General features: G+C 40.9%; 2 protein-coding genes across 5 annotated transcripts; both read right to left on the bottom strand.

Moving 5' to 3' along the window:
- Positions 1–469: 469 nt before the first annotated feature.
- scamp3 (secretory carrier membrane protein 3) lies at positions 470–8,353 on the bottom strand. Of its 2 annotated transcripts, none has more exons than XM_071374743.1 (9): positions 7,720–8,353; positions 6,939–7,019; positions 6,547–6,672; positions 6,152–6,272; positions 5,853–5,981; positions 5,130–5,289; positions 4,915–5,016; positions 4,598–4,715; positions 470–2,716 (listed from the first exon to the last, which is right to left on the bottom strand). In XM_071374743.1, the coding sequence occupies exons 1-9, from the start codon at positions 7,771–7,773 to the stop codon at positions 2,564–2,566; spliced, it is 1,044 nt and encodes a 347-aa protein (XP_071230844.1). In that variant the 5' UTR covers positions 7,774–8,353; the 3' UTR covers positions 470–2,563. The 2 variants fall into 2 exon arrangements, with proteins under 2 accessions (XP_071230844.1, XP_071230843.1); XM_071374742.1 differs by having other exon boundaries at positions 6,152–6,275; positions 7,720–8,352.
- A 10,559-nt stretch (positions 8,354–18,912) lies between these two features.
- Positions 18,913–22,069, bottom strand: LOC139558816 (cellular retinoic acid-binding protein 2-like). 3 transcript variants are annotated; one of them, XM_071374283.1, is made up of 5 exons: positions 21,488–22,069; positions 21,142–21,268; positions 19,979–20,138; positions 19,470–19,586; positions 18,913–19,329 (listed from the first exon to the last, which is right to left on the bottom strand). In XM_071374283.1, exons 1-5 carry the CDS (start codon positions 21,567–21,569, stop codon positions 19,279–19,281), a joined length of 537 nt encoding a protein of 178 aa, XP_071230384.1. In that variant the 5' UTR covers positions 21,570–22,069; the 3' UTR covers positions 18,913–19,278. The 3 variants fall into 3 exon arrangements, with proteins under 3 accessions (XP_071230384.1, XP_071230386.1, XP_071230385.1); XM_071374285.1 differs by having other exon boundaries at positions 19,979–20,157; positions 21,488–21,576; XM_071374284.1 differs by lacking the exon at positions 21,142–21,268 and having other exon boundaries at positions 19,979–20,157; positions 21,488–22,039.
- Positions 22,070–26,380: the final 4,311 nt, after the last annotated feature.

Below are 26,380 nucleotides of genomic sequence, written 5' to 3'. Positions count from 1 at the left end.
AAGGTGACTATCCAAAACAACAGAATATACTGGTAATCTAAAAAAAATCGTTTTACCCGTCACTGATTTAAGCCTAGGAGTGATGGACCAAAAAATTATTTCAATGGAGAGATTGTCCATTGAGCATTCTTTTTAGTCCAGGATTAGGCATCGGGTAAACTGGCCCTTAAAGTATTAAACACATAAGTAACAGTAATAACAGATCATGCAAAAGTGATGACTAAAAGGATAGCAAGACTTGCATCATGGATGTAGTTTCCCCAGGAGTCTATAGGAAAGACTACAGTACATCTTAATCAGTCCAGTGAAGAGGTCATTGTCAGAAACTGTACATTGTGTACAAAGCTGAATAACACGCTCTGTCTATATTAGTTTTAGAAGGAATAGGCCTATAATATTTTAGGTTAGCTACTGACATGATGACTAATGACACTATTGGTGAGGTGACCAAAGGGATGTTGAAAATATGGAGCATATCAATAGATTTTATTAAAACCGAGAAAGAACAACAATGACGATCATGACAACCACATATAGCATCAACATAACATAATAATAGCAATAATATTACAACTCAAAACAACGTGTTTCTCATTTAAAGTTATAATTTTGGCAAAGATAGTTTGTGTAAGTAGGTAGGCATTCTCGTTCGGGATATCAAAACAAATTACTTATTAGAGCTCACTATAGCAAACATGATAGCATTGGCAACAGATAATTGAACCGTTCAGCTGTTAACTTAGTGTTAAATATGCAGCATCACTTCAGTGCATCCAACACAAACTCAAGTCCCACCCCTTTCCTGAACTTTCATTTACTTTTATGTAACAATTCAACAAAACACCCAAATCGTGCATACTTCTTTTGTACTGTACACTCTCTTACATACAGTTGAAGTCGGAAGTTTACATACACTTAGGTTGGTGTCATTAAAACTAGTTTTTCAACCACTCCACAAATTTCTTGTTAACAAACTATAGTTTTGGCAAGTCGGTTAGGACATCTACTTCCTGCACGACACAAGTAATTTTTCCAACAATTGTTACAGACAGATTATTTCACTGTATCACAATTCCAGTGGGTCAGACGTTTACATACACTAAGTTGACTGTGCCTTTAAACAGCTTGGAAAATTCCAGAAAATGATGTCATGGCTTTAAAAGCTTCTGATAGGCTAATTGACATAATTTGAATCAATTGGATGTGTACCTGTGGATGTATTTCAAGGCCTACCTTCAAACTCAGTGCCTCTTTGCTTGACATCATGGGAAAATCAAAAGAAATCAGCCAAGACCTCAGAAAAAAAATTGTAGACCTCCACAAGTCTGGTTCATCCTTGGGAGCAATTTCCAAACGCCTGAAGGTACAACATTCATCTGTACAAACAATAGTATGCAAGTATAACCACCATGGGACCATGCAGCCGTCATACCGCTCTCAGGAAGTTCTGTCTCCTAGAGATGAACGTACATTGGTGCAAGAAGTGCAAATCAATCCCATAACAACAGCAAAGGACCCTGTGAAGATGCTGGAGGAAACAGGCACTAAAGTATCTATATCCACAGTAAAACGAGTCCTCTATCGACATAACCTGAAAGGCCGCTCAGCAAGGAAGAAGCCACTGCTCCAAAACCGCCATAAAAAAAGCCAGACTACGGTTTGCAACTGCACATGGGAACAAATATCATACTTTTTGGAGAAATGTCCTCTGGTCTGATGAAACAAAAATAGAACTGTTTGGCCATAATGACCATTCTTATGTTTGGAGGAAAAAGGGGGAGGCTTGCAAATCGAAGAACACCATCCCAACCGTGAAGCACGGGGGTGGCAGCATCATGTTGTGGGGTGCTTTGCTGTAGGAGGGACTGGTGCACTTCACAAAATAGATGGCATCATGAGGGGAAATTATGTGGATACATTGAAGCAACATCTCAAGACATCAGTCATGAAGTTAAAGCTTGGTCGCAAATGGGTCTTCCAAATGGACAATAACCCCAAGCATACTTCCAAAGTTGTGGCAAAATGGCTTAAGCACAACAAAGTCAAGGTATTAGAGTGGCCATCACAAAGCCCTGACCTCAATCCTATAGAAAATAGGACAGGTACAGGGCAGAACTGAAAAGCATGTGCGAGCAAGGAGGCCTACATACCTGATTCAGTTACACCAGCTCTGTCAGGAGGAATGGGCCAAAATTCACCCAACTTATTGTGGGAAGCTTGTGGAAGGCTACCCGAAACGTTTGACCCAAGTTTAACAATTTAAAGGCTGACGCTACCAAATACGAATTGAGTGTATGTAAAATTCTGACCCACTTGGAATGTGATGCAAGAAATAAAATCTGAAATAAATAATTCTCTACTATTATTCTGACATTTCACATTCTTAAAATAAAGTGGTGATCCTAACTGATGTAAAACAGGGAATTTTTACTAGGATTAAATGTCAGGAATTGTTAAACTGAGTTTAAATGTATTTGGCTAAGGTGTATGTAAACTTCCGACTTCAACTGTACCTACCCCTCTCTCCCTACCAGCTCCCTTGCTCTACTTGCCTACCTTCCCTCTATCGAGCCACCCCAGTAAAAGCCCCCTGGGCAGCAGACGCAGTGGCGTTGGCAGCTGCCTGGCGTACAGCCTGATTGGACATCACTCCAGTTGCAAACTCAGCCTGAGCCTTCACGAAGCTGGCACCGGTCTGCCTGTACAGAGAGTGGACCTGGAGGGGAGAGGAAGACAGGCTTTGATACATGATACATAAGGGCAATTCCACAGTAACAGAGTGATGCCGAGATTCAGTTTTTCACTTTAAAATGTACAGTTGATGTCGGAAGTTTACATACACATTAGCCAAATACATTTAAACTCAGTTTAACAATTCCTGACATTTAATCCTAGTAAAAATTCCCTGTCTTAGGTCAGTTGGATCACCACTTCATTTAAAGAATGTGAAAATGTCAGAATAAGAGAGAAAATGATTTATTTCAGCTTTTATTTCTTTCATCACATCCCCAATGGGTCAGAAGTATACATACACTGTATTAGTATTTGGTAGCATTGCCTTTAAAATTGTTCAACTTGGGTCAAACGTTCCGGGTAACCTTCCACAAGCTTTCCACAATAAGTTGGGTGAATTTTGGCCCATTCCTCCTGACAGAGCTGGTGTAACTGAATCAGGTATGTAGGCCTCCTTGCTCGCACACGCTTTTTCAGTTCTGCCCACAAATGTTCTATGGGATTGAGGTCAGGGCTTTGTGATGGCTACTCCAATACCTTGACTTTGTTGTCCTTAAGCCATTTTGCCACAACTCTGGAAATATGTCCCCATGTGCAGTTAAACTGTAGTCTGGCTCTTTTTATGGCGGTTTTGGAGCAGTGGCTTCTTCCTTGCTGAGTGGCCTTTCAGGTTATGTCGATATAGGACCCGTTTTACTGTGGATATAGATACTTTTGTACCTGTTTCCTCCAGCATCTTCACAAGGTCCTTTGCTGTTGTTATGGAATATATTTGCACTTCTCGCACCAAAGTAAGTTCATCTCTAGGAGACAGAACTTCCTGAGAGCGGTATGACGGCTGCGTGGTCCCATGGTGGTTATACTTGCATACTATTGTTTGTACAGATGAATGTTGTACCTTCAGGCGTTTGGAAATTGCTCCCAAGGATGAACCAGACTTGTGGAGGTCTACAATTTTTTTTCTGAGGTCTTGGCTGATTTCTTTTGATTTTCCCATGATCTCAAGCAAAGAGGCACTGAGTTTGAAGGTAGGCCTTGAAATACATCCACAGGTACACCTCCAATTGACTCAAATGATGTCAATTAGCCTATCAGAAGCTTCTAAAGCCATGACATCATTTTCTGGAATTTTCCAAACTGTTTAAAGGCACAGTCAACTTAGTGTATGTAAACTTCTGACCCACTGGAATTGTGATATAGTGAATGATAAGCGAAATAATATGTCTGTAAACAATTGTTGGGAAAATTACTTGTGTCATGCACAAAGTAGACGTCCTAATCGACTTGCCAAAACTATCGTTTGTTAACAAGAAATTTGTGGTGTGGTTGAAAAACGAGTTTTAATGACTCCAACCTAAGTGTACGCAAACTTCCGACTTCAACTGTATGTCAAACCAAAAACAACGACTGCAAAGTTGTAGTCCTAGTGCAGAGTTGTATGGTTTGTTTAACTTTGCAATCATGGTTTTTGTTTGACAATTAAAGTGAATCAACTGAGTCTCCGTATCTCTAACCATGGAATTGCTCATATCTCAACACCATACTCACTGCCAATCTGAAAGCAATACTGTAAATAATACTCTGAAAACTCAAAGCAATGACTGTCATTCCTGTGGACGATTCTAAATATGTTAATTGACATACTGGGTCAAGATGAAAAAGATTTGAGAAGCTGAGTGTCTATGTTGTAGCCTTTTAACCCTCATCCTATTCCTTCCTCCCCCATGTTATACTTCACAACAAGCCATTGTCTACCTACTGTAATTACTCCACACGGTCCTGATTTGCCCTAGCATACAATACACTTTAGCCTGATTAACCAGGTTAAGTTCCCCTCCCTACTACGCTTTCATTTCAGGTTTACCCTCTTGAGCATGACAACCCCCATGGCAGCCTGGGCAGTGAATAGGATGGCATTGAGCATCATGATCACACCAACAGGCACGCTAGTCTTCAGAGCAGCCAGACTCACTATCCAGCCACTGAGCAGAACCGGGAGGGAAGGAGAGAGAGGGACAGTCACAAAAAGAGACATAGTGGGAGTGTGAAGAAGTATAGGTGTGTGAGGAATGTACTGTATAGGAGATTTAACATTATAAAAAGGTCAAGTAAAACTACAATAGTAATTGTAACAGTCGTAAGATAGTCCTAGACAATGGTTGGCTTGTTTGTGGCACATACCTGAAACCCCATCCAGGAATGCCAATGGTCATGATGACATAGACAATCACTTGGATGAAAAAAATGAAGAAGAAGGCGAAGAAGTTGAAGGAGCTGTCACTCCTGAAAGGAAAAATGCATTTATAGGTTCACTTAACCTGATAAACAGAAGGAATCTAAATAGATCTGTTTTGTAATGATAAGCCCCTAAATTCAAATTGTCCAATTGTAACCACCTGAAGGCTTTGTACACAGGCCTGTACCAACAGACGAAGGAGCAGGGGGTGAAGAGGAGGACCCAGAGGATGGCGAGGCCCAGCCCAACACCACCAGAAGTGTCCACACAGAACAGACTCAGGCAGGAAATTAAGTTAAATGCCAGTGTGCAGGCAGTGACTAGGAGAGGGGGAGAGAATGAAGACAAAAGGAAGAACGTTGGATGGGTGAAGTGAGGAGGGAGAGCAAGGGAGTGAATGAGAGCATGATAAAATGAGGGGAAGAAAGGGAGTGAAGAGTAGAAAAGGGGGGAAAGGTCAAGCAAAGGGGGTAAAGAGAAAGGAGATAATGGAGGTGATAGAGATGCAGACCAGAGATGGATAGGTATGTAGGCAAAATAAGAAGAGAAAGGTAAGGTCAGAACTACAGTTTGGATACTAGAGCACTTTAAAGTTGCATTGGAAAGGGAAAAGGATAAAGAGATAAAGGTACACTGACTGCACACAGGTCCACTTTGTGATTATAATGTATCACTTTTAAATTGGTGTAAATTAATTTGAGAAATCTCCACTTTTTAACAGTGTCATTAACTATTAGGTAACATTCTTAACGGCTAAACATTTTCGTTAATCATTTAATCTGAGCATTACTATCATCATTCTTCCATGAAAGTGGTACTTGTTACAGATGACTTCACCAGACAGGCCGAAGACAGCCAGCCAGGCACAGACGGGGAAACTCACACATCCAGTAGTAATACATGATAGAGACAGTGCGTTGGAAGCTCTGGCTGATCTCCATGTTGATGTCTTGGTAGAAGCAGGGTCCCACAGGGCAGAAAGTGGGCAGGGGAGGCCAGTTATTCTGACGAGCTGACAGAGAGATGAGGCAGTTAGGAACCAGCGCAAGGTAATCCTCCCACCTACGATCTTACCTTCATTAACACAACCACCACCCCCCTCCATCATTTCATATCAGACTTCTGGATCCACTTTTTCCTCTCAAACCAATCTCTATCATCACCACCACCTCACTCTCTTACTGGCTCCAGGGCCAAGGGCGTATGAATTCAGCTCCCTCTCCCTCCTCTCCAGCTCACGGGCTTTCTTCTCCAGCTCTTCCTGCTTCTTCAGGAGTTCTGCTGTGGTGGCGTTGACAGCTGTCTGCTAAAGAGAGAGAAAAGGACAACGTCAGGCTTTAATGCAGAGCTGAATATAGCTCCATATATCTTAGTAGATTAACTTGATTTAGTAGAAATTAGTCTGATAAGTTCAGGTGCTCCATGTCAAGCTAGTAAATAAACATGGGGGAAATGAATTATCACACACAGAGATATGAGTTGCTTGTCTAGGAGTATTATTTATAGCTGTATAGGGTTTGTTCTATAACCTGCACAGGTGACTCCTGAGAAATGTGTCATACATATGAAACAAGTACCTGGGGGGTGAAGGAGGTGCCATAGTTGCGGGGCTCTGTAGGCGTAGTCCTGCTGGGTGGGGTTGTTGCAGGAACCACGGGTTGGGGGGCGGATGGGGAGGTGGCTGCATAGGCTGGTGGTGGGGGCTAGAGAGTGCATGACAATAAGAACTCAACCTATATCATTACCAATAACGTTTATAATGATCACAAACAAAGAGTGGCTTAGAGCATATCCCAAAAAATCTGAAAAAGTGGTGCATCCTGGCATGATACCACATCCAATTGCTTGGAATGTAGTGGCATTCCTGCTACTCTGCTGAAGCACATACCATACTGCATTACCATTACTGCATATACTTAATCTCCAAAGCATCTGTATTCTGAAAAACACATAACTACACATCTCTTACCCCATTTTTATTGTCAAATGGGTTGTAAAGATCCAGTGTGGCATACTCAGTGTTGCTGCTGTGTTGGGTCACTGCAGGGTCCTGACATAGACAAGATAAACATCACAAACAGAACATCATAAAAGCAATCACTCTCTGGCTACGTCATAGAGATCCTATTCAATTCCTATTAATATATCATCTTATTCGAACTGCTAATTCTATGGGTCACATCCTAAATGGCACCCTATATGGTTCAGTACTTTCAAAATGTTACACTATGTATGGAATAGGGTCGCATTTGGGAAGTAGCCTTGATCACATAAGTATCAATAGGGCAGCTTTCATTCAATGAGCCCTTTGGAACATGTTTTAATGTACAGCTACTAAATAGATTCTTAGAATAGCCTGGGTTAGAGCAGGGAGAAAGCAGCATCACATGTCATAAGTAACAGCACGTCTGCTATTAGTTAGTGCAACAGGCGAAACATCAAACACGTTTTTCATCAACATTGTAGCTAAATGAATACAATAACAGTAGCTGAATATTTGCCGTTTGCATTTCATATATATATTTCACCTTTATTTAACCAGGTAGGCCAGTTTTGCCCCTCAACAAGGCAGTTAACCCACTGTTCCTAGGCCGTCATTGAAAATAAGAATTTGTTCTTAACTGAATTACCTAGTTAAATAAAGGTCAAATGAAAAAAAAGAACAAGTTCTCATTTACAATTGCGACCTGGCCAAGATAGAGCAAAGCAGTGCGACAAAAACAAGTTACACATTGGATAAACAATATCACCTGGAATGGGTTGTGGGCGTCGCCTGGTTCCGAAAAACTTGTGTATTTTGACATTTTTTACAGAAATGGTGTATGCCCGACCTACTCTGTTCAAATAGAAAACCTATCTACTGACACTAGGCTAACAGTTAGCCTCTGAAATAACTGGAAACAGGTTATTTTCTGCTGACTTGGTTAGTTAGCTAGCTAGTAGTAGCAAGCCACTGCCCCTCCCTAGCTTAAAACAACAAAAAAACAGTTCAGATGTTATGGCTGTATCAGGGGTGTCATCGTCTAACTAACCGGTTATTAATAGATTTCAATTTAAGATGTATCGCCAAATATAACACAACTGTAACCTAGCTAGAAAGTTAACAACATAGCAAGATCTAGAAAGTTAACAACATAGCAAGATCGCTGTCCTGGCTACCTAACGTTATCTGTTATCAACCGAAAACGTTGCCGCAATCTGTCAAGATATTGCCGAAATGTGTATCTATTGATTTAATTGACTTGGCTAGCTATATCCTTGTTTATTAGTTAAACCCGTTTCTCCTTCAATCGTATTTCTTTGCCGGATTCACGTTGTTATTGCCTGCAAAAATTGGCCGCTGTAGAAACAAACGTGATCCAGGAAGTAATATCATGTGACTGCGGCGACAGAAGAAGCACGTGCGAAGTGAGGGGGGCGTGTGCTTTTGTGAGTGGCCAAAATGATACCCGCCGCATTTTCGAACGTTTCTATTAGCTGATATACAGTGCATTCGGAAAGTATTCAGACCCCTTACAAAAAAAGATTGCCGTTTTGAAACTCTACAGTCAACTGTGGGATTTTGGACGTAATAACTGCAAAGTAACTGCAGATACACTGCACAATTATTGCAGTAAAAAATAGGGTGTTCTTTTACACGCAGTTTTTGCAACATACTGCAGATATATACTGCACTCTGACTGCAATCTTTTTTTTGTAAGGGACCCCTTTTTCTGTTTCCAGACTGTTCTGTTTTGTTACCTTACAGACTTATTCTAAAATGAATTAAATAAAAAATATCATCATCAATCTACACACAATACCCCATAATGACAAAGCAAAAACTTTTTTATTTGTTATTTAGGCAAATTTATATATAATACAAAACAGAAATACCTTATTTACATAAGTATTCAGACCCTTTGCTATGAAACTCGAAAATGAGCTCAGGTGCATCCTGTTTCCATTGATCAACCTTGAGATGTTTCTATAACTTGATTGGAGTCCACCTGTGGCAAATTCAATATATTGGACACAATTTGGAAAGGCACAAACCTGTGGATGTCAGAGCAAAAACCAAGCCTTAAGGTCGAAGGAATTGTCTGTAGAGCTCAGAAACAGGATTGTATCGAGGCACAGATCTGGGGAAGGGTAACAAAACCTTTCTGCAGCATTGAAGGTCCCTAAGAACACAGTGTCCTCCATCATTCTTAAATCGAAGAATTTTGGAACCACCAAGACTCTTCTTAAAGCTGGCCGCCTGGAATTCCTCTATGGAGATGGGTGAACCTTCCAGAAGGACAACCATCTCTGCAGCACTCCACCAGTAAGGCCTTTATTGTAGAGTGGCCAGACGGAAGCCGCTCGTCAGTAAACGGCACATGACAGCCCGCTTGGATTTTGCCAAGATTCTCTGGTCTGTTGAAACCAAGATTGAACTCTTTGGCCTGAATGCCAAGCGTCACATCTGGAGGAAACCTGGCACCATCCCTACGGTGAAGCATGGTGGTGGCAGCATCATGCTGTGGGGATGTTTTTCAGCGGCAGGGACTGGGAGACTAGTCAGGATTGAGGGAAAGATGAAGCACAGAGAGATCCTTCATTAAAACCTGCTCCAGAGAATTCAGGACCTCAGACTGGAGCGAAAGGTTCACCTTCCAACAGGACAACGACCCTAAGCATACAGCCAAGACAATGCAGGAGTGGCTTTGTGACAAGTCTCTGAATGTCCTTGAGTGGCCCAGCCAGGGCCCGGACTTGAACCCGACCGAACATCTCTGGAATGACCTGAAAATAGCTGTGCAGCGACTCTCCCCATCCAATCTGACAGCTTGAGAGGATCTGCAGAGAAGAATGGGAGCTATTCCCCAAATACAGGTGTGCCAAGCTTGTAGTGTCACACCCAAGAAGACTCAAGGCTATAATTGCTGCCAAAGGTGCTTTACTGAGTAAAGCGTCTGAATATTTATGTAAATGTTATTTTTTTTGTATTAAAAAAATAAAAAAATAAAATTGCAAACATTTCCAAACCTGTTTTTGTTTTGTCATTATGGGGTATAGTGTGTAGTTTGATGAGGGAAAACAATAATCGCCTTTAGAATAAGGCTGTAACATAACCAAATGTGGAAAAAGTCAAGGGGTCTGAATACTTTCCGAATGCACTGTATTATGACAAAATACACCATATCCCCAAAGATTGTTCTATCTGTAATATTACTGTCTTGCTAACGTGCCTGGTCCTTGTACGCTAAACTAACGAGAGAAAAAACACAATGATCCAAATGGTTGCCCAATCAGGCAGGCTAGATGCAGTTATTTCGAAATGAACATGCATTCAAAACGCCAGGCTTTTGAGCAGTTATTAAAACAACGTAGGCTTTCCACTGCAGTTTACAGCCTAGATATTTGTACTCACTTGAAAACAATAACATTCTTCTTCGTGTTGTGTTGTTGTAGACTAGGTAGGATATTTGTCCCCAAATAACTGAAATAGGGTAGCTTTTAGAGCTGTGTACCCAGGGATTAGTTGGGAGCGCACTCAGCGCAGCCTCGGGAGAGCACATATGGGCTACCTATGATTTTGTTATCTGATCAACTTTTTTTTCTTTCACTGTGTAAATTGATTGGAGTTACACTAGAAGAGCCCATCCAAGAACGCTCAAGGTCATTGGCCACAGATAAAATGTCGACAAATCACGTTATATGTACAGTAGCTTTGATTGGACTGATCATGTCAACATCATACTTTCAAAATCTTGAATCAAGTCGACAATTTACTGGCAAATCCTTTTTAATCCTTGAAGAGAAACTATAGATAAAACGTATCCGTGGTCATCGGCCATTGGACATAAACATTACACACAAGATGGAAATTGCAAATTCAACTATCAATCACAGTGGCTAACTGCAAGCATTCCAAAGCAATCACTAGCCTGCTATTCAGTGGAGTGGCTGCGTGGTCCCAAATGATAAACATTCAACTTTGGCCATGCTGTCATGGCTTAGAACGGCTTTGAATGGTCATCCAACTCGGAATTGTAAATCCGGCCTCTTTCTAGAGCTACGACCTGAAGATCAATGAATCATCATGATTCAACCTTGTTTTTTTCAGAGTTCCCAGTTGTTTTGAAAGCAACATAAATCCAGAGAATGCCAGACTTTGATAACAACATTTGTCCACGAAGGACTGCCACGCCACCTTCCTGTTCAAGTGAGCACAGCACAACAAGGTGAGTCCAAAAATGTATTGTATGCTGCTGCATAAATGATGTAATATGCCAGGGAGATATGTAAACTGTAGCTAAGAAAGTAATACTAAGTGTATGTTGTGTAGTAAGATAGTAAGTAAGATGTTAGTAGCCCATGTGCCTCACCCTAATAGTTTGGTCTATTTACCCCTCTTAATTACTGTTCTGACTTGGTGGTGCACATTTAGCCTATAATCTGTTTTAGAGAAATGTCATCAAATATTGTAAGAGCTTTCATCGTCTGCTTATATGCCCCCTTTTTTTATCCTACGGTTCTGACTTGGTGTACAGGGAGAACACTGTAAGAACGGCCCATATTCTCAATTATGTCGCTGTACATTTCAAAAGTGCTAAACAAATAGTTATATTGACTACGTTCGTCATAGCTCGCTCATTTGTGTCTTAGTCGACATTGCAGATTGCCTCTTATCCGTTCGTTGTACCCTTATGTCAGGGGTGGGCAAACTTTTTGGCTCGAGAACCACATCGGGATTTTGAAATTCAGAGGGACACATTTTTTGGGGGACCAATTGTTTGTTAAAATCTATTTGCAGGGGCTTCCCGGATGGTGCAGCGGTCTAAGGCACTGCATCGCAGTGCTTGAGGCGTCACTACAGACCCAGGTTCAATCCCAGGCTGTGTCACAGCTGGCCGTGACTAGGAGACCCATGAGGCGGCGCACAATTGGCCCAGTGTCGTCCAGGTTAGGAGAGGGTTTGGCAGGCCAAGATTTCCTTGTCCCATCTCGCTCTAGTGACTACTGTGGCAGGCCGGGCACATGCACGCTGACACGGTAGCCAGGTGTACGGTGTTTCCTCCGACACATTGGCTTCCGGGTTAAGTGGACGTTGTGTCAAGAAGCAGTGTGGCTTGGCTGGGTCGTGTTTCGAAGGAAGCACGGCTCGCGACCTTCGCCTCTCCTGAGTCCGTATGGGAGTTGCAGCGATGTGAAAAGACTGTAACTACCAATTGGATACCACGAAATTGGGGAGAAAAAAGGGGTAAAAAATAATTAACATTATGTATTGCGGGTCCGATTGAAGTGCCCGGCGGGTCGTACTTTGCCCCCCCCTTGCCTTATGCATAGTTTGTACATCTCAATTGTCAGTAGAAAGCACATTTGTTTAAGCAAGTCAGCCATATCAGCTGTTTTTTTAAAGACAGTAAATAAGGCTGCCTTATAACTGTTTCGCTACCAGACAAGGCTCCGCTGATTGCCAGGTGTAGCAGTAAGATGTTGGGACAGCTTTATGTTGGCCCTAACATTTTGTGGGCACCGTTTGTCACCGTTATTGTGCAATTAATGTATTGTTTAGTGTTGTGTAGTAGCTTTGCTGGCATGCATCCCACTTCTTTTTTTTGCCACCCCAATATTTACATGCTAAAATCGCCACTGCCTACATCAATGCAGTTTACAGCCTATGGACAATAGTTGTGTATTCACTTGATAACAATAATACATTTGTCATTGCACTTTGTTCTTGTAGCCCAGATATAACAATTTGATTGTCTAAAAACGTAGGCCTATGCCCAGTCAATAGTAGAGCTTTGCATGTCCAGGGACCACAGAGGGCAGCCTGGATGAACGCACTACAGAACTGCCATTTCATAATCTCTTAATGAAAACTTCTTGCACTTTGACAGGTAAATATTTTGCTTATAGTCCTTATATCCAGCTAATGAGTGGCCTAATATCTAGCTAATATTTCGATTTTTAATTCGGCTACAAATCACTAGCCTCTCTCTTCCAGCTGTTCCAGTGCACAACAGGCTATGCACGCCTCTCCACAATAGGCCATTCCTCTTCTCATAGAATCCCAGGAAAATCTATAGACTACAAAAGCAATAGGACATTTAGATAATTTTTTATACAATGCCGAATTCGAGGAAAGAAGCAGTCTTGCTCTTGCTAATTGCTGAATGTAAAACAGGCCTACAGCATAGAAAATGCATGTCGGTAAAGTTTCAATGTACATTGAAGTACAGTATTACCTGCATTTGTCACTATGACAATGAACACATCCTGAATGGTCTGAACCAGTATTTATCTGTGCGCTAGAGACCTCATGAATGGTCTTGCGTTACCACCTTATTATAATAGGCAGCATGCAGTAAGATGCATTAATCAGTTGATTGATAGGTGTAGGACTGTAGAACGATAGACGCTCAACTCTAGTGTGGATGCTCACCAACGTTTCATAGTTATGTAGCCTATAGTTTATCATTATCGTTATTGGCTTGGTGGATGGCCCAGACCTCAACTCTGACACAACACAACTAACGTTATCGCAACAGAACTAGCGTTCTAGTCTAGCTAGCGTTAGCGAACTTGAATTAAATACATATAAAATGACATTACTTAACTTGTATACTCTATACATTTACTATTTCAAATAATTTATTCTGGCAAGTTTGCCACCAGCTCGCTGCAGTAGGGAAGTAAAGCGGAAGTCGAATCCATCACTTCCGTTGTTTGGCTATGCCCATAGCAACGTTGGAAAATGAGGTGGCGATAAACCCTGGATTGTGACGCTACCTATTGGCGGTTGAGAGGCTTTGAAGCCACCGGTCGGCCATAAAATCAAATACAATTTTGTCGGTCACATACATATGGTTAGCAGATGTTAATGCGAGTGTAACGAAATGCTTGAGCTTCTAGTTCCGACAGTGCAGTAATCTAAGAAGTAATCTAACAATTCCACAACAACTACCTAATACACAGAAATCTACTGGCACTCCCCAGTAGCATCAGTCCTCCATAGGAATTAATGGAATTCTACTAGTATTTCAATTAAATGTTTGTAGGACACAATTACATGTATTTAAGTATTTTTGTTGTTGTAGAACACGAACATCAGTAACCTCTAAGAATGAAACTTTAAGCTAAATGTTTTTATATATATGTTTTATGTTTTGCTCACATCATATAATTATGCATTAAGGTGTCTGTAATATAGTAATGTGGCAAAAGCGAATGTAGACATTAATAAATGCATTTCTCTAGCTTCCAAAATATGTTTTACAACGGTGGGGGAGTGCCAAGGCAGAGGCACGGTGGTTTCAAAACAGCTTCTCCTATCAGTCATCTAGTGTATATATAAATGATTGTCCAAAACCCCTCTTGACTGCTGCAGGTCACATCTATATTTTTAGATTCTGCAATACATTTTATGATATCCATGCCACTTCATCACGAACATTTTGTTTCCCCTGCTTTCAATTATGCTGAATGTGGCAATTCCATTCAGGACAAATTAAGAAAAAGGCTGACCACCACAGGGTGTCACTGTCGCTCCTTAAATTATTAGGCCAGTTCTTGCCTTGGTCCTGGGGCAAAAGGAAACCACTGCGGATTCACACAGATTCGGTGGTTAAATTGAGCTGGTGGAGCTGGGCTCCTGGACCTTGGGTCAAAGTGGAATAGGAAAGAAAGTAGGATAAAAGTACTAACGCTAATCCTAGAATTGTAATCAGTGCTTGACTTGGACTGAAATAGGTGCCCGTGTTGTGCCGAAAATCTCCCCCCTGCCAGAACCCCCCCACCTTTAGGACAGTGGCTGAGGACACCCTGGCCTGACACCTTGATGTACCTGGCCCGACCCCACCTGGCCCCCCAACCTGCTTGTTGCTGCCCCCCCAACACACACACACACTCAGAAACCTGGATACCTTTACTGACCTTGATGTCTTTATGAAAGCCATCTGACCATAGGGTTTTGCAGTGTTTGTACTCTCTATAGCCACACATGATGTTTGAGCCTTTTGGTCATACTGTATATGACCCTCGATTTAATACTGGATCAGAAACCGACTGTTGCTCTTTCCTTATTGAAATGGTGAATAAAAGGGCGACTATGATTTGAATGTGTCAATTGTATGCAATGCAAATTACGCTAAAGAAAGCCATTGTGAATTCAGTGGGTTTTTCTTCATTATTGTCAACAAGACATTATTGTGATGTACCCTTGTCCTGTCTCTAAACACTGTGTATTGAGGATACTTGTGGTGATAAATCTATCATCCAAGTTGGGATCAATAAACTACTACTGCTACTACTAATACTACTATTAGGGTCAAGTTCCATTCCATTGAAAAGCAATGCAGAATAATTTAAAACCTGCCTATTATAACCCAAGCTCTAAGGCTGTATTCATTGATATTAGACTGCCCATAACTGTCTTATGAATTTGAGTGGTTACGTTTCTCCAGTATATCCCCCAGTTTATCAAAATGTGGCTGTTGCAATTACAGAATATGGATCTCATTGATGTAGTTGTTTCTACTTTTGGTCATTTCCATGTACACTGCATTCGGAAAGTATAAAGACCCTTTTTACACATTTTGTTATGTTACGGCCTTATTCTAAAATGGATTAAATAAAAAAATTGTCCTCTTCAATCTACATAAAATTCCCCATAATGACTAAGCGAAAACAGATTTTTTGAATTTTTAGCAAATTTATTACAAATAAAAACAGAAATACTTTCTTTACATAAGTATTCAGACCCTTTGCTATGAAACTCGAAATTGAGCTCAGGTGCATCCTGTTTCCAATGATCATCCTTGAGATGTTTCTACAACTTTATTGGAGTCCACCTGTGGTAAATTCAATTGATTGGACATGATTTGGAAATGACTTGTGTCATGCACAAAGTAGACGTCCTAACCGACTTGCCAAAACTATAGTTTGTTCACAAGAAATGTGTGGAGTGGTTGAAAAACGAGTTTTAATGACTCCAACCTAAGTGTATGTAAACTTCCGACTTCAACTGTATGTAAATGTAATATTTCAGTATGAGCAGGCGTAAACTACAGACAATGAACACAATTGCATTTTATCGATGGCAATTTGAATGCACAGAGATACCGTGACGAGATCCTGAGGCCCATTGTCTTGCCATTCATCTGCCACCATCACCTCATGTTTCAGCATGATAATGCACAGCCCCACATTGCAAGGATCTGTACACAATTTCTGGAAGCTGAAAATGGCACAGTTCTTACATGCCCTGCATACTCACCAGACATGTCTCCCATTGGGATGCTTTGGATCGACCTGTACGACAGCGTGTTGTAGTTCCCACCTTCTTGCCCTTTGTGCTGTTGTCTGTGCCCAATGATGTTTGTACCATGTTTTGTGCTTCTACCATGTTGTGTTGCTACCATGCTGTGTTGTCACGTGTTGCTGCCTTGCTATGTTGTTGTCTTAGGTATCTCTTTATGTAGTGTTGTGTTGTCTCTCTTGTTGTGATGTGTGTTTTGTCCTATATTTATAGGTTATTTAAAAATAAAACAATTTTAATCCCAGCCCCCGTCCCCGCAGGAGGTCTTTTGCCTTTTGGTAGGCCATCATTGTAAATAAGAATATGTTCTTAACTGACTTGCCTAGTTAAATAAAGGATAAATAAAATAAAATATCCAGCAACTTTGCACAGCCATTGAAGAGGAGTGGGACAATATTCCCCAGGCCACAATCAACAGCCTGATCAACTCTATGCAAAGGAGATGTGTCGCGCTGAATGAGGCAAATGGTGGTCACACCAGCTTCTGACTGGTTTTCTGATCCATGCCCCTAGGGCCTAATGAATTTATTTCAATTGACTGATTTCCTTAAATAAACTTTAACTCAGTAAAATCTTTGAAATTGTTGCATGTTGCGTTTATATTTTTGTTCGGTGTAGTTATGAGGTTGGGAGATTGGGAACCAATCTGGACTAGCTAAAGCCAACTTCATAAAATTGCTAGGTGGCTAGTATTATTACAGAGAAACAATAACAGGACAAATCTGGCGGGGCACGTGCCCCTGTGCCCCCTATAGGCATGACGCCTCTAATCACATATACAGTGCATTCGGAAAGTATTCAGACACCTTGACTTTTCCCACATTTTGCTATGTTACAGCCTTATTCTAAAATTGATTAAATAAAAATAGTTCCCCATTTTTCTACACACAATACTCCATAATGACAAAGCGAAAACAGGTTTTTAGAAATTTTTGCAAATGTATTAAAAATAAAACACTGAAATACCTTATTAACATAAGTATTAAGACCCTTTGCTATGAGACTCGAAATTGAGCTCAGTTGCATCCTGTTTTGATTGATCATCCTTGAGCTGTTTCTACAACATGATTGGAGTCCACCTGTGGTAAAGTCAATTGATTGGACATGATTTGGAATGGCACACACCTGTCTATATAAGGTCCCACAGTTGACAGGGCGAAAACCAAGCCATGAGGTCGAAGGAATTGTCCGTAGAGCTCCGAGACAAGATTGTGTCTCAACACAGATCTGGGGAAGGGTATAAAAAAAATGTTGGCAGCATTGAATGTCCCCAAGAACACAGTGGCCTCTATCATTCTTAAATGGAAAAAGTTTGGAACCACCAAGACTCTTCCCAGAGTTGGCCACCCGGCCAAACTAAGCAAACTAATTTTCAAACCAGAGCGGAAGGACCGTTTAAAAAAAAATACATATAGGCATGTCAGTTACAGTATAGATTAATTAAGTTTGCATGAATGCATAAAAACTTTTGGCTGAACTGTCTGTTTGAAACAGGAGCTAGCTATGCACCTCAGGTTACATAACCCACTCTCACTTCATTCATTCATTCACTCACTCACTTACCCAGTGAGTTTATTGAGAGAACACACCGTTTGGAGAAATGAAGTCCAGGAAGCCTGATGCTGGCTCAGCACAGTGAGTAAATCTGAGGAGGACATCAGAGGGCTTGGCTGCATTCAAAATGGGACTCTATTCCCTACATAGTGCACTACTTATGACCAGAGCCCTATATAGGCAATAGGATGCCATTTGGGACCCATGGCACACTGTCTGCAAATCTGGAAAAAACATCACTGCCTATGGACAGAGTAAGCATTCTCTCTCCTCAGGAAGTGCACGAGAGACCCTGCACTGTTCAATCCATTCTTCAATCCATTATTTTTGAAGAACACATACTCCCAAGTATGTGTTAATGTAAGTGTGACTGTATTTTGTTTCGGCTGTCCAGTTCAGAGGTGTGTGGGAGAGTCGGAGTGCAGCTACAAGCGTCTTCACACAAATCAGAGGCAGTAATTTTACCCTTTGTAACTGGGTGCGGGCCGAGTCCAGGGAAGAAGGGGCAGGGAACCTTTTATTGAGCTCAGACTGTAAGTAGGTACAGCTGGGAAGGAGAGTGGAGGGAATAGCACCGTTCTCAATATGAAATTATTTTGTTATGGTCCCTCACTCTCTCATTCTTTCCCTACCACTCCTGGTTTTCCCCCTTGTTCTTGCCAAATGTCTCTCAGACACAGTGTTGTTCATAAAACATGGATTCTCTCTTGGAGTTTAAAAACTCTAAATGAACAAAATGGTGAGGGATGAGAGCACATAGAGAAAAGGGTGTGTAAGAGAGAAAGGCAGCAGTTGTCGTTGGGGGTTAACTGCCTTGCTCAAGGGCAGAATGGCCGATTTTTCCACATTGCTGGCTCAGGGATTCGAACCAGCAACCTTTTGGTTACTAGCCCAACGCAATTAAGCGCTAGGCAACTTGCCAAAGAGGCCAAGTGGCAGGGAGGGATGGAAAACAAATGAGGAATGCATACAAAGATCTTAGGCAGGGGATAGGAGAAGTTGAAAGGAGGTGGTATGGAGAGAGAAAGTCAGAACAGCGGTGATAGACAAGGTCTTGGTTTGAATCAGAAAGCTAATAAAATCAGGTTTTGGAAACACATTAGCAATTTGTAATTGTTTTTAACAACATTTTGAGGATGGTTTACAGTTGCTTTGGTAAAAAAATTTAACAAAAATATGGATGGGTTTTCATGTGGTATGCTGAGAATAAATACAGCTTTAGTTGTGTAGGAAGAATGATATCATTACAAGCTAATACGAGAACATAAAACTGACAAAACATCAAAATAAACTGGCACAAGGCTTTCACAACAGTCAAACTCTGTCTGACAAAAAGCACACCACTGACGTCTTGTTAACCACAATCTGAATGACTGGAAGATTAAATAAGCGAACGGACCAGGTAGAAATTAAGAAATGTGAAAAAAGAGGCACAAAGTGAAAAGTTTGACAGTCTTGAAAGTTTTCATTCTCGTTGATACACTCTGGTGCACAGGACATCCCCGGCGCTCATTATCTGAAAGAAAATTACAACTAAATTAATACAAAACTCTGATAAATCAAACATATATATTTGCCCTCAAATACAGTTAAAGCCTAACATGTAAATACAGGAATAAGATTACCATTTGTTGGCAATAAAAATGGACTCTTTACCAAAATCAGTTCACCATCATTGGTCACTTCACGGGTCCAGGCAGTCTTAGGGCCCTCCCCTTTCTGCAAAATCTGCTCACAGCTGATCTTGCTATCTGTCTCCCAGCGAGGGGTACTCTGGAGATCATAGGAGGAAGGCCAGGCAAGGATTGAATAGATAAATGACACTGCATGCTGTAGTGAAGTGGTTAGATAGAAAGACACAGTAGATCTGTGTGTGACCCTGAGGCTTCTCATTTGGTACTCAGTACTGTTGCAGCATGTTACTGCTTCCTCAAGTCTGTACGACGTTATGTTTGCTGCCCTCTACAAACCATATAAAAAGTAAGAATAGTAAACCATCACCAAGAACAACTATCAAGTTACACACAGATTATTTCCACATGCTTATACAGACCCCTGATTTCATACACTGAGTCCTGGCAAAATATGCACATATGGTAACAAAAATATTTCATGCAACATATTTAGAGATGACGATGATGAAGAGTGTGGACATGGAGTATTACCGTGCAGAGGCGTCCGTCCACTGTGGTCTCATTGAAGGACTGTCCCACGGTGAAGGAGACATGGGTGGTGCGTACGCTGGTGGAGGTCTGGATGGAGAGGCTCTCTCCCTGCTGGGTGATCTCTACTGCAGGCCTGGAGGCTGCAGCCACGGCTATCTTCCTGACAAACACGTTCACACCTGGTCATAGGGGACCAATAAGGTATCACAGGAGTAGATGGAGAATGGAGACATTGTTTACGTCCTAAATGGCACCCTATTCACTACATAGTGCACTAGTTTTGAACAGGGCCCTACGGGGCTTTTGAAAAGTAGTACATTATATAGGGAATATAGTGCTGTTTGGGATGCATCTGTTGTGATGAAAAGCCATATCACAGCCATCATTCATAACCGTTATTTTATGGGTAGTGGGAACGACATCAGGGTTTGATCTCAGACAGAGCTCTCATTCATTCAACTTTAAGGGATGATTAGCATAGACTTTCATACAATTAACAGGATGTTACTCAACTAAATGAATGAAATATCAGACTGAATTTCATTCCTCTCGCCTATTCAAATTAACATTCTTATCCCTAAACAAAAATCTGACAAACCTTCTCATTGGAAAGTTTATTTTTGCCTGGAGCGAAATTGCTCTTCGGAGGGATATAATTGCTGTTGCCCACAGAGAAACCGCCGGAGCGAGTTAGTTGAGGAGTCCCAGGGTACTGGGGGAATGTCAGTCTCAGTACCGGCTGACTGAGGGGGCCCACTTCAGGGGGCCCATTTCAGGGTATAGTCCCGTTTACACGGGCTTTAATTACTATCTCATGAGGACTTGGTTTATAACTAGGTAAAATATAACATTCCTCCACGGGTTATTTGCCTTTACATTTTAATGGATGCCGCTGACTGGCCCTCCTCTGACCTTTCTGTGTGTGTGTGTGTGTGTGTGTGTGTGTGTGTGTGTGTGTGTGTGTGTGTGTGTGTGTGTGTGTGTGTGTGTGTGTGTGTGTGTGTGTGTAGGTGTAGGTGTGTGTGTGTAGGTGTGTGTGTGTGTGTGTGTAGGTGACTGGGTGTGAATGTGGACGGGTGCCTCAAAAAGGATAACCAAAGACTTTTAAAACAATAAATCAAGCAAGATAATTATTATAAATAATATGGCTAGCTCATAATTACCCATAAAACCAATGCACAGGGGAGAAGAAACACTTGAGTGGTGTGTGCGGCCACAGACCAAGCTGGTTTAACATTTCACCCATAGCCCAGAGTGGGATGCTTGACATATCCCTGACAAAGGCTAGGGCTCCATAGATTGAAAAAAAGAAGAATGGCAATTGCATAAATAAGTGCAACAGTGATTTGTAGAATTTATGATAATCTGAGACTATATCAAAGAGTCGATACATTTACAGACATGTCTACTACAAACATATTTATATATAGAGTGCATTAAGACATTCGAATGTTAGTTATAATAACCAAAAGGCTACGTCCATGTTCATAACAGTATGAAAATACTCACCCAATGCTTTCAGGAGCTCTTCAAAGTTTTCAGAAGTCTTCATTTTCCACGTCCCAGAGAAGTCTGCAATTTTACGGTCCATTTCAGATGTAATTGTTTGCTATAGTAGTCGATACTTACAGAAAAAAATAGATAACGTTACTATTCAGTTCTCTGCTGACCCTGTGAAAATAAACTGTTTGCAGCTACTCTGGTTTTCCTTTGCATTTCGTCTCTCAGGTTGGGTACCGTTACCTGGTTCTCTCTGTTTACTCTATCCCCCTCCCCCTCCTTCAGAGGTTGGTTCAATCTGTTCCGCGAACTCCCTTCTTTGTCTTATGTCTTGCTTGGTCGAAGTGTACCGAGCGCGCCCTGGGTGGTAATGAACAGCAATAATCCATCATGGAACCAAAGCGCACGGAGCGTCCAGGTGCCTGTTCCTCTTCTCGAGCATTAGTGGAAGAATCAATAATTGTTGCTGTATATTCACGGAAAATAGCCGACTGAGATATCTAGACCCTAGATATATCTATGACTATTACAGTACATAATATTGCGTTTTGTAAACTAGGCTAGATACATTTTCATTAGGTTACAATGGAAACGTTTATATAGTGCCAGTTCTATCGAGCGGGATTTTATTGCCAAACAAACTGCAAGAACGGGACCCCTAATTAAGAAAGTATGCTTGCACTTTGAAGTTGAATGGCGCCAGTGCGGTAAATCAGGTTGTGGAATTCAAAACAAGAATTTGGGAAAAGGGATAAGAAAGGAAGAAGAAGAAAAGGGATAAGAAAGGGGTATCGTCGGTCCTATTGAAAACGTCAAGTTTGTTAAAGAGGATCCCATCCTAAAGAAGATTATGATTTTGGAATGTGAAATCAGATAGGTTGGGTTAGCTCCTATAGAAAGAGGAGAGAAGGAAGTGCAGAGGGCAGTGAGGGGATGCCGATCAATGACCCATGGCAATCATCTATATGAGGATATTTCCTATCATGGGCTGGCTCTTCTCAATGAGCACATTAGAAAATTGCATATTCCATATTGACAATATATCAATAAATCAATCAAAACATAATATGGGGTACAAGTCCTTCACTCCCTTTTACTTATTTAAATATAAATACAATTACATAAATATTAATATATATTTGTAATCACGCCTAATTACGTTCACCAACTGATTCAAGAATAGGCTACATTAAAGCACATAAATTGCTCTTGTTTGAAACATAGAAATTTTGAAATGTTTCTCAATGAGATGATATGTTCTAGAACTCTCTGGAACAGAACACAGTTTCATGTCTTTACATGTTTATGTGTTTACAAAACAACAGACCTCTTTTATAAGTAACTGAAGAAAGACCACTATCTCCTCCTTATACAGTTGAAGTTGGAAGTTTACATACACTTTAGCCAAGTACATTTAGATTCAGTTTTTCACAATTCCTGACATTTAATCCTAGTAAAGATTCTCTGTCTTGGTTCAGTTAGGATCACCACTTTATTTTAAGAATGTGAAATGTCAGAATAATAGTAGAGAGAATGATTTATTTCAGCTTTTTTTCTTTCATCACATTCCCAGTGGGTCAGAAGTTTACATACGCTCAATTACTACTTGGTAGCATTGCCTTTCAATTGTTTAACTTGGGTCAAACATTTCGGGTAGTCTTCCACAAGCTTCCCACAATACGTTGGGTGAATTTTGGCCCATTCCACCTGACGGAACTGGTGCAGCTGAGTCAGATTTGTAGGTCTCCTTGCTCACACACGCTTTTTCAGTTCTGCCCACACATTTTCTATGGGATTGCGGTCAGGGCTTTGTGATAGCCACTCCAATACTGTCAGGTTTTGGCCAGGACTGTTCTGTTTTTTTGTCACTAGATGTCCCCATTGCACCTTTTTTGTACCTTTTGTTTTTCCCTTGCTCTATTATTGTTTGCACCTGTATGTCGTTCCCTTGTTAGTATTTAATCCCTGTGTGTTCCTTAGTTCCTTGCTCAGTGTTTGTATGTTAGCACCCAGCCCCAGCCTTGTTGTGAACATATATTTTTCTCTTGTTGGATTTTCCAGAGGTTCTCTGGTTTTGTTCTTTTGTATTTTGGATTAGTCTTTTAGGTTTGTTTTTTCCCTTGCTGTTTTTACCACTTTGTGGATTTTCTTTGTATTTTGGAAGTTATCTATTTTTTATTAAACCACCATCTCTAGTACTGCTGTGTCTGCCTCATCTTCTGGGTTCTGCCGATTTAGTGACTGTTTCTCGCACCGGGTCCTGACAAATACCTTGACTTTGTTGTCCTTAAGCCGGTTTGCCACAACTTTGGAAGTATGCTTGGGGTCATTGTCCATTTGGAAGACCCATTTTCAACCAAGCATTAAACTTCCTGACTGATGTCTTGAGATGTTGCTTGAATATATCCACATAATTTTCATGGCTCATGATGCCATCTATTTTGTGAAGTGCACTAGTCCCTCCTGACGCAAAGCACACCCACAACATGATGCTGCCACCCCCGTGCTTCGCGGTTGGGATGGGGTTCTTCGGCTTGCAAGCATACCCCTTTTTCCTCCAAACATAACGATGGTCATTATGGCCAAACAGTTCTATTTTTGTTTCATCAGACCAGAGGACATATCTCCAAAACGTATGATCTTTGTCCCCATGTGCAGTTGCAAACCGTAGTCTTGCTATTTTTATGCCGGTTTTGGAGCAGTAGCTTCTTCCTTGCTGAGCGGCCTTTCAGGTTATGTCCATATAGGACTCGTTTTACTGTGGATATAGATACTTTTGTACCTGTTTCCTCCAGCATCTTCACAAGGTCCTTTGCTGATGTTCTGGGATTGATTTGCACTTTTCACACCAAAGTACATACATCTCTAGGAGACAGAACGCGTCTTCTTCCTGAGCGGTATGACGGCTGCTTTGTCCCATGGTGTTTATACTTGCGTACTATTGTTTGTACAGATGAACGTGGTACCTACAGGCGTTTGGAAATTGCTCCCAAGGATGAACCAGACTTGTAGGTCTACAATTATTTTTTCTGAGGTCTTGGCTGATTTCTTTTGATTTTCCCATGATGTTAAGCAAAGAGGCACTGGGTTTGAAGGTAGGCCTTGAAATACATCCACAGGTGCACCTCCAATTGACTCAAATTATGTTAATTAGCCTATCAGAAGCTTCTAAAGCCATGACATCATTTTCTGGAATTTTCCAAGCTGTTTAAAGGCACAGTCAACTTAGTGTATGTAAACTTCTGACCCACTGGAATTGTGATACAGTGAATTATAAGTGAAATAATCTGTCTGTTAACAATTGTTGGAAAAATGACTTGTGTCATGCACGAAGTAGATGTCCTAACCGACTTGCCAAAACTATAGTTTGTTTACAAGAAATGTGTGGAGTGGTTGAAAAATGAGTTTTAATGACTCCAACCTAAGTGTATGTAAACTTCCGACTTCAACTGTACCTCTCTCCATCCCTTTGGTTGCACTCTAGTGAAAAACTTCTCTTCCAAAATCATGACATTCAAGCAACTCCCTTTTCATATTGCAATTCGAAAATCTAGGGGAAAGTGAGCAAATGAGTTTGCGACCATACAATTTGTCTGCCTTTAAAAGTGTTTAAAAGTGTTGCATATTTATTTGTCAGCCTTTAAAAGTGTTGCATAGAGATCAAAGTCAAATGGACCCCAACAACAGAGAGGAGACAGGGTGAGGGTGTAAAATTAAACAACCCTCTCAATTCAATTTCAAAGGGTTTTATTGGAATGGGAAACATATGTTTACATTGCCAAAGCAAATGAAATAGATAATAAACATAAGTGAAATAAAATGTACAGAAAACATTACACTCACAAAAGTTCCAAAAGTATAAAGACATTTCAAATGTCATATTATGTCTTTAAACAGTGTTGTAATGATGTGCAAATAGTTAAAGTATTTGTACACCTCTCTCTCTCTCTCCAAATGTCAAGAGGTAATTACCAACCAATTCTGTCCCGCTGGTTCCGTCTCCTCCACATCCTCTTACAACCCCCCTCCCTCTCCTCTTCCTCCTGCCAAGAACATTTCAACAAGTCTGGATCAGAACTAATACCCCTGGAAACCTAATACTGTGTATTCTACCAACCCAAAAAATGTAACCCAAAACATTTATCTATGTTTGCAAAATATTCCAGTGGTAAACGTTTCTAACGTTTCCCCCCCCCCCCCCCAAGCTCAATAACATACTTCATCATTTGAATTAGATGGACAGTCCCGCACTCACTGTTGGCTGACCTCACCGCCTTTCATCTTTCCCTGAAGAATATGGGAAAGTCCGAAATTGAACCCTATACCCTCCATAGTGCACTACTTTTTTACCAAATACCTTTAAAAAGGAGTTCACAATATAGATAATAGGGTGCCACTTGGACATAGCCTATGAGGCTAAGAGGCCCAGCTAAGGACTGAGTTAGATAAAGGAGAGGAGAAGGTCCTCTGAAAAAATGTGAGGACATCTAGTCCCTGTTGTGATGACGACCGGTATTCTTTCAAATCTCTTGATTGTTCATGTTTCCCCTGAATGCATTCTCATTTTACAGGACATAATCACAGAGGAGCAATTGAGGGTAACGGTCATTCCCAATGTATGAATGTGTCTTTGTGTCTTCATAGGGCAAATTCCATTTCAATTCAGATGATGTGATGATTGACATTCAATTCAAGAATTGAAAAAAAAGGCTAAACAAATATTATTTTCATGAATTCATGCATTTTATTTTAATTATTGGATGACCTGAACTGATGGACTTAAAACGGAGCTGAGTGTAATGAATATTGCTACATTAATTATGCACTCCATATGGCCATTTTGTGTTGAGAAATGTTAGTAACTGGTGGAAACATTGAAGTAATGTAATAAAAACAAGACTA

This window comes from Salvelinus alpinus, chromosome 29 (assembly GCF_045679555.1).
Source record: "Salvelinus alpinus chromosome 29, SLU_Salpinus.1, whole genome shotgun sequence".
Classification (NCBI taxonomy): Eukaryota; Metazoa; Chordata; class Actinopteri; order Salmoniformes; family Salmonidae; genus Salvelinus; species Salvelinus alpinus.
Note: the sequence above shows the minus strand (reverse complement) of the source record. Positions and strands in the feature narration are given on the sequence as shown.